This window comes from Cryptotermes secundus, unplaced genomic scaffold, assembly GCF_002891405.2.
Source record: "Cryptotermes secundus unplaced genomic scaffold, Csec_1.0 scaffold864, whole genome shotgun sequence".
Lineage (NCBI taxonomy): Eukaryota > Metazoa > Arthropoda > Insecta > Blattodea > Kalotermitidae > Cryptotermes > Cryptotermes secundus.
The window spans coordinates 145,912-154,606 of NW_019733330.1; the positions used below are offsets into that span (position 1 = coordinate 145,912).

General features: G+C 37.4%; 2 protein-coding genes across 5 annotated transcripts in view; one reads left to right on the forward strand and one right to left on the reverse strand.

The window, feature by feature from the left end:
• LOC111868068 (tctex1 domain-containing protein 2) overlaps positions 1-6,869 on the forward strand; it is a 19,675-nt gene extending 12,806 nt beyond the window's left edge. Inside the window, exon 4 of the mRNA XM_023858430.2 lies at positions 6,805-6,869. Coding sequence (XP_023714198.1) covers positions 6,805-6,863 — 59 coding nt within the window. The 3' untranslated portion in view covers positions 6,864-6,869. The remainder of the gene's footprint in view (positions 1-6,804) is intronic.
• The window catches only part of LOC111868066 (TBC1 domain family member 31), a 46,145-nt gene that overhangs the window by 20,072 nt on the left and 17,378 nt on the right, over positions 1-8,695 (reverse strand). For all 4 annotated transcript variants that reach the window (XM_023858427.2, XM_023858428.2, XM_023858429.2 and 1 more), the window contains exons 11-16: positions 8,339-8,472; positions 6,814-6,986; positions 5,071-5,211; positions 3,217-3,396; positions 2,414-2,552; positions 62-264 (exon numbers count right to left, since the gene is read on the reverse strand). In XM_023858427.2, the coding sequence (XP_023714195.1) occupies positions 62-264; positions 2,414-2,552; positions 3,217-3,396; positions 5,071-5,211; positions 6,814-6,986; positions 8,339-8,472 (970 nt within the window). The remainder of the gene's footprint in view (positions 1-61; positions 265-2,413; positions 2,553-3,216; positions 3,397-5,070; positions 5,212-6,813; positions 6,987-8,338; positions 8,473-8,695) is intronic.

Consider the following 8,695-nt stretch of genomic DNA (forward strand, 5'->3'; position numbering starts at 1 on the left):
TCGCCCCCACCCCCACCACCATCACCATTAATTTCCATGCTTCCTGGTCCCTCTGTCATACCTTCCGTTCAATGTCATCAAGCAGCTGATTGAGAGCCACATGTCTCTGTCGTACATTCTGCCTCATCAGTCTATCCCTGGTAGCATTCAACAGCTCCAGTTCACGGGCCCTCAAAGTCTGTCGGACAGCCTGTACTTTCTGCTGCTGTTCAGCCAATCGCTCTTTTTCTTTACGAAGTGTCTCCTGGTATACTTGCTCAAGTTCTGGGGAACAAAACGAAGATCAAAACAATTTGTGCTTAGAGATTTTAGGTTATCACATAAACAAAAAACAAACTCTGTGGCTTGAGTCCGCAAGCGAACTATACCGACTGAGTGACCGCCACTTGTCGGAGAAGTTGGTGCCAACTTTAGCAGATGGAGCATGTCACATGGTCAGTGCAATGAATCCCCACGGCTGTTAATTTCGGTTTCCTAGACCAGAGCTGCTATTCCCTTGGTAGTGCTGGGAATCGAATCTGGGACCTCTGGATCTGTAGCCAGGAACTCTGACCACTAGACCACAGAGGCTGTCTGTTTAGGTTATCACAGCAGTAAATATTAAGATTCTAGTCTTCTGGGAAGATAGTAATATTAATATTGTACTTTCATTACTGCAAGAAAAGATGCCTAAATACATGATACATTGTCATTATTAGGAAATTAAGGCACAATGATTCATTCTTGGATTATCAGTGATGGTGTTCAAAGTGCTTAAGTTCTAGGCCATCAAGTGGAAGGATCATTATGGATTATGAATTAGGAAAGATGTGAAATGGAGCGGCTACCACCTGTTTTCGGGTACTTCCCCAACGTTTTCCTGGAGAGACCATAGATCATCTCAATGATGACAACTAGCCTCTGTGTCAAGGATAAAACAGATGGCTTTCCAAATATGAAAAAGAAACGGTGACATGTTACAATGATGTTTGGTGAGGGTGAGAAACCTGATTGGTTAGCAAAATGGTAGTGCAGAAGACTGGCATTCAACGAGTACTAGTCTGGAAGTACCAGAGAAATTTTAATAGAAAGTTCCTGCTTGTCATAAGAAATAACCACAGCAGTAAAGGTTTTTAATGTATGCTTCAGGTAGTAATGAGTGTTTGCCATTTAAAGTTTGTGACCTATAACTAGATAATATGGTCTTTAAATGTGCCAAATATGAACTTTTACTACAATAAATACTTATACTTCTGCTGCATGAAAAGTTTTCTTCATGCGTATCTAATATTATCAATGTAGAAAGTCAAAGCCACACCATGGCTTGAAATTTTGTCCACAACGCTTTTGCCTTCTCTGTCCAAATTTTTCAAAAACATAAGATGACACTACCATTTCTAAGGATATGAGGAAGTAAGAGCTTACGAACATGTTATTTATTTATTCCTAATTTATTTAATCATACTTCCAACAGCTTGGATTATACAGTGTCCTATTAAAATTGCATATGGGATAAAAATATTTTTCAAATATTGTAACGAATGAATCTAGTTATGTAGGTGTGTAAATGATGATGGTAATTATCACAGCAGGACTTAAAGTTATAGAAACAGAACGAAGAAAACCCTAGTACAGTCAACTCTCAATTATCCAGGGGCAGATTAACCGGTTTGCGGCTTAACCGGGGCTACTGAGGCTTTTTTGAGGCTTATATGTTGTTTAATATTCATTCACTTTTGTTTCACATGGCGAGTTGTAACACTATTTTCGCACTAGTGTGAACCAAGCTCTGCATTTTTTGGTCCTGTTATGCTAACACAATGTTCTAGGGTAGGGGTGAAAGAATGCAAGGATTTGTGGAAAGTTTCAAGGACAGATACATCGCCCCAGTTAGTATCTTTGTATCGATCTTCAAGTGCGTTAGCAAAATGTGTAAAAGGAAGCGTGTTGTGTTAAGTATTCAACAGAAAAAGGAAAATGCCGCGAAAAAGTAAACAACAATATTACATTTTTTTAAGTGTTAAGTGTGAATATTCGTAAAAAGTGTTGGATGTTGTTGAAGACTGTGATTGAAATAACTAATTCATACTTCAGTGTAATGTAAAAAAAAGTATTAAATAGGCCATGAGATGACATAAAAATGAGGTTGAATAAACTGAAATATAGGTAGGCCTATAGTATTATGAAGGTACAGTATTACAGTACTACTTTTGATAAAATTTGTCTTAACCGGGTTTTTGATTAATCGTGATTTCCATCCCCACGATTATCCCGGATAATCGAGAGTTGACTGTACTCTATTAATACTGTGAACTGCATGTAAGGAAAGTGCAGAAACTTATATTTAATGTGTGGAGCCCCCCCCTTCTTTAGTATTATATTTCTCACATCCTGCATATCTCATTTCATGATCTAAGTGAATTCTTTAACTGACCTTTCAGGCGTTCTTCTTGTATTTCAGTGTGTATTGCTTCACGCATCCTTTTCTCCTGTTCAGCTTTTTGCTTCATTGCTGTCTGGTATTCCTTCAAAATATTTTGCTCCTCTTTATGAAGCTGATCCATTTGCTGAGCCTGAAAGAAAATAATAATTATATAAGTCACTCCATACATTCGAACTATCATAATTTGATTCGCCTAGCCTCAACTAACGTCACTTGAAGAGCATTTTCAGAACCATGTTTTGTACTCAGAATCCCACAAAAATGTGACACAACCGATCTATCTGTACACATACAGTTGCAATCTGACCCTTGCCAGTTAAACGTTCTGTGACAAGTGATTATAAAATAGTTAAAGTCATCAGTCTAATAATGTTCTGAATAAAAATCATATTCGGTTCAAACTCTGTATTAATGTCAAAAATTGTCCTGGATAGCAAGCAACTGAAAATTAATAAACCATAAGAACAGTAGAGCCACATAACAAAAACTGAGTTGATTCAGTCCCTTTTCATAGTACTGCTAGGCTCTAAAACAAGCATATATAAAAAAAGAATACTGTTACAGCTAAAAAATTAAAATGGAAGTAACATTATGTAATTAAAAAATATGGGATAAAAATCATAACAAAATTTAATGACATTAACAAGAAACTGGATTGCTAATTTAATAAATAAATAGATGGACTGCTCTGCTGGTTTTGATCTTCTAAGATACTTTTTTCTTTTGAGAGTTGAAGAAAACTGGGAGCAGAGACCTTTAGTAATTTGTAAATTTCACACTCACTTTATACTCACCTTGTAATCAATTATAAACTTTGGGTACTGATTAAACACTGGATATGAATTCTTCTCAAGAGGTTTGAATGCTGAGAGGTACTGTCTTGGATGAACTTCCTTCCTGGTCTTATTGCATAACATGTATGTCTTTGATATAAACCGCTTCATGTCTACTGGATTCTGATTGTGAAAGAAATACTGCAACAGAATGGCCAATGAATCTTACGCACTTCTGTATTTAAACGGTTCATAATATATAGAAAAGAAGTAAATGGCTGTGCCATAGCTCAAGAGGTTAGTCGCTGGCTTCTCACCGTGGCGGCCCGGGTTCGATCCCAGGTCTGGTCAAGTGGGATTTGTGGTGGAGAAAGTGGTGCTGGGGCAGGTTTTCTCTGAGTACTTCAGTTTCCCCTGCCAATCTTCATTCCACCAATTGCTCCACAATCACGCTCACCTATCATCTGGGGCTGATACAATAGGCCAGAAGTGGCCGCAGTACAAGAGACTTAGTCCCACCCCACTAAAAGAAGAGAGAGAAAAAAAGTAAATATAATTCCTGAATAATCCCTTTTATTCTTGTGAAAGCGTATCTGATATAAAACTGACTTTCCTCATACCATAAAATTAAAAAGTAGTTAAATCAATTGAAAATAAATCTCAAGCACTACTGTGATGTTAAACAATGTAAATAACACTGGACCACAGAAGATTGGCCACCATGCCCAAACAGTCTGATAAGGAGTGTAGTAAAAGGCACAATATCCACTTAAACAAAACAGTTGGAAAACTTATGATCTTCTGGGATATGATGCTTTGCAGTTCTGAAGACAGGTACTGAACTACAAAATGTCACATCCTGTTATCTTAATAATCATCAGTGACAATCTTTAATTTCACAAAGATATTGTCACATGTTGGGTAGGTCACACGACAAATAACTTTACGCTGTATTGGATATAGCAAATTTATTGCACATTTGCTATTACACAATTTAAAATCTCACAATTACTGCCATCGGCAGTATCACGAATACTTCTCCTGCCATGCACTCGATACAACCTGGCTCGGCGACTGCTAGATTGAAACCGACAGGATACTCTCTGTCTAGTAACTCACTCACTTGTAACTGGCTCAATCCTCACTACTGATTGTGTTCGCTGCTCCTTATTTAGCCTCGGCATGGAAAACATGGAAAACAGTTACGTGATAGGTACCGCTGTTGCGTGATGCTGCGTTTACAGGTTGCCTATCAACACTGTCAAGAGTTGTTTACTGCTATGTAGTAACCACGGTATTCCTTGTTACGTCACCGCGGCAATGGTTGTCTGACACAGTTGCTCCTCTGTTACATCACTGCGGGGGAGGGGGTGTTTACCTACCGTTGTGCACTGATGGAAGGAGTGGGCGTATGTGATGTCACTTGTGAGACCACAGAGTTCATGTGACCCCTACTTCCCATTGCGCCATCCATGTCACAATATTGTTATTTAATTTACACTGTGCATTTTGAAACAAGGGAATAATTTACTATGTACAAACAATTAATAACTACAATTAAAATTAAGCACTTTTAAGTCTTGGTCCTTAAACTGGGAAGAAATTGTTCACAGAACTCTCCACATGAATTAAAATGCCCATTTATGCCTTTGTGACCTGGAAATTAGTAAGACATTCTGTCACTTAAAATCAGAATAAAACTGGTGAGATAATTTTAGTTATTATAGGTATTCCACAATTTTAATGAATAACCCAGAGGATCTTTATTCAGTCTAAAAAATCTAGTTATGAAAGTCTGCACGGTTTGATATACTTGTACTTTAGAGTACATATGACATGAACTATTAATGATCAGCAGTGCATGGTAGAGCTCACCTCAAAATCATCATGTACCCGACAGGACATGATTGTTCTACGATATATAATGTTATATGCCACAACAGCCATTAACAGAAAGGATGGTTCATTGGATAAGACATGGTCCCACAGACACAACCAATCTGACCTACACAGCACCTGGAACAGTGTATCAGATGTCATCAACTTTTTGCAAGCACCTGTACATAAAAACAGTATTATTTTGTGGGATGTGATGCTGTATAGTCTGGTAAGAGTTTATGAATGTGCTGCAGGAATATCGGGGCATGCGGCACTATGCTACAAGCTGGAAGGCAGTGGGTTCAAGTCCTGACAAGGTGGATTTTTTCAATTTGCCTAACCCTTCCAGCCGCATTTTGATCCTGGGGGTCGACTCAGCCTCTAACAGAAATGAGTACCAGGAATCTTCCTGGGGGGTTAAGGGTGGCTGATGAGTAAGGCTGACAACCTTACCACCATCTGTGAGCCGAATGTCTAGAGAAAATATGGGAGCCTCAACATTTCACAACGCTATGGGTCTTCATTGCCTCTTTCAGGGATAGCTTTACCTTACCTTCTTTTTATAGTGCAGGAATATCACAGATTTCTACATGGTATCACATCCAAGTGGATACTATTCTTCATAGTTACTGCTGAAAAAACCTCAAACCCAAATTACACTACTGTGTAACAATGGGAAAAACATCAAAATTGAAGAAGATGCTTTGGAAGATATCTTAAAAGACTGTCGTGTCCTGTCCACATCAAGCAAATTAGGCCTGATATTTGAAAGAATGGACACTGTTTAAGATTTGAGGTTCTCACAGCACTGTCTGCGAAAATTACTGTCTGACGAACCTCCTGCCTCCAACTTCAGGGTAGAATATCACTCTATTTTTGAAACTGGTCCCACTTCAGATCAATAGGACACGACAAAAAAGTTACTCCATTGGTTCCCAGCACACCTACACACCTACTCTCTAACCATGGATCACGATCCCTGGTCTGAGAATAGGTCATCGAGATCCCAACCGAGTAGATTTTAAGTGTAGTGGTTTTAATAAACACAGATAATAGAAAAAAGCAACAATAAAAAAAAGAATAAACGGCCAAAACATGTAGTAAAGTGTAAAAGTATAAATTTATTCAATTTATACATGAATTGTGTTGACAGGACTTATAATAAATAAAAGGTAAAGCTATCCCCAACAGGCCTTGTAGGCCCACAAGGTTGTGAAATGCCAATGCTCCAACATTTTCTAGACAATCAGCTCACAGATGGAAGTGAGATTGTGAGCCTTATACGCCACCCACCCTCTACCCCAAGGATGCTCACTTCTATTAGAGGCTGAGTCAACCGCAGAGCCATAGTGTGGCTGGAAGCATTAGGTCAATTGAAAAATCCAATTACCTCCTTGGGAATGGAACCCGCGACATTCCAGCTTGTGTAACAAGTCTCAGATTTTTAAAATTATTTTATTAGGTATATCTGTAATGCATTTGAATTAAGTTAATTACAAGTATATAAGATAGGGCTCAGTTTTTGTTTCATAAATTGAAGGTTCAGTCAATTAAATTTCATAAAACACAACTTTTTACCATTAAATAAGCAGTTGATAAGGAATGAAAAATGTTCTCATTAAATTGTATTAAATTTAAATTTAAAGGAATGTAAACATCACTATATATCCACACACTTGGTGATGGGTCATTACTTATCAGAAATTTAATAACCATACTGTATGATTTCAGGTTACATACCTCTGAAAATGCCACCTCAAGCAGAGTCCATGCATACAGATCTGTTTTAACCCTGGCTCCATAGTAAAATTCCAGAAGTTCTGAATCGTGTTCAGCAAGAACATTCTCAATCATCGACAACACATTTATCGGTGGAAAAGGGAAGTACTCAAACCAATACTGACACCAGTTCACTGAAGTGAGAAACCAGGAATAAATGAAATGAAATATGTTCTCATCAAATGGCCACTGAAGCCCATTATTTTTAATTTTTAAGCATGTTCACAACCTTGCAGAGTGCCTATTAAGTCTGCTCAGTCAATTTGCACATATGGAATAAGTGAAGAATCATAGGATGAATTTTCATGAAATATGACATTGCAGAATTTTATGAAAAATTCTCCATTTCAATTCTCATTTCATTTGGAGATGTTTAATGACATTACATTAATTTCAGCATGCATTTTGTTAAATATTTATCAGACAAAAATATTTCAAGCAAAAAGGTGCATGCAAAAATGACACACTTTACATCCAATATACTTTCTCTGCTAGTCTTACAGTTCTCAGGCTACTTAAATAAAAGTCACATTATGAGCACATAGTTTTAATTTTCATATTCATCAGTCACTGCTGGAGGGCGCCTCTGTTAGACTGTATGAAAATAAGATCTGTTTCATTCTTTTGATGCAATGTTCTATTGTAATACAAATATGAAGCATATATTAAAACAATTTATATACATTTAGTTTTTGTTCAGTGTATGTAATAACAATAAATAATAATGAAAAGATACATAATTTTGGACAGTCACACAACAAATAATCAAAGAGAAACAAAATAGACATTACTGTGTCAACATTTGTTTTTATTTGTTGCTGGTGGTATTGCTACATGTTTCGACCCTTTTACCTGGGTCATCATCTGGCATACATGAATACTATTTAGCTTCTGAATTGCAATTGAGAATTGTATAGTGAAGAGACTATGTGAATTTAATATTGGCTTTATAAGGAAGAGTTCACCATAATCTTTAACTATTTCAATTGTAATTCCTACTGCCAAATACGACTGTTGAGCGTGCACTGTATACTTTTGCAGTCTTCTAAATGTACTTACACTCCAGGATAATCTATCCTTTATTTCCATCACTGGCAAAATCTCAGTGTCCCTGGCTGTTAAATACCAGTGAGAATTGAGAGTCACCAGCATGGACCACACCACAAAGTCTCTAATCACTAATTAAGGAAACAGCGATGGAGAAACACCACTTGGACATCATATGAGGTGCCTTTACAAATTTAACCTTATCAGTACTATGACCACACATACCAAAATGTATGTCTATGTGAACAGGCTGGACTGGCAACAAGTCTGACCTGCATTCAGTAGGAACCATTTCCTTCAAATTGTTTTCACTTTATGACATATACACTTCATTTAACTACATATAATCTTATATTTTATATACCATTGTATATGATAGAATAGATGATGAAAGAGTAATGAAGGCTGTGGTCCAATTATGTGCAATTATAATACTTACATATGATTGTGGTAACAGCTTCAAAACACACAAATGGATCATTCTGGAAAACTTTCACAAAGGGAAACACAAATAGAGGCAGGAATTTCACCTCAGAGAATAGTGAGGACCAATGAGCCAAACAGGATAACAATCTGAAACAGAAAGTTATACTGTATAACAAGCGGCCTCCGTAGTCTAGGGGTAACGTTCCCACCTCATGACTCAAGGTACATGGGTTCAAAAACCCGGCGGAGGTCGTGGAATTTTTAAGGGCGGAAAAATTCAGGGAACAAGTCCTCCGGGAGGGACTTTAAGCCGTGTGTCCCGTGTCGTAGATTTACGGCACGTAAAAGAACCTCATGTCTCTAAGAGACC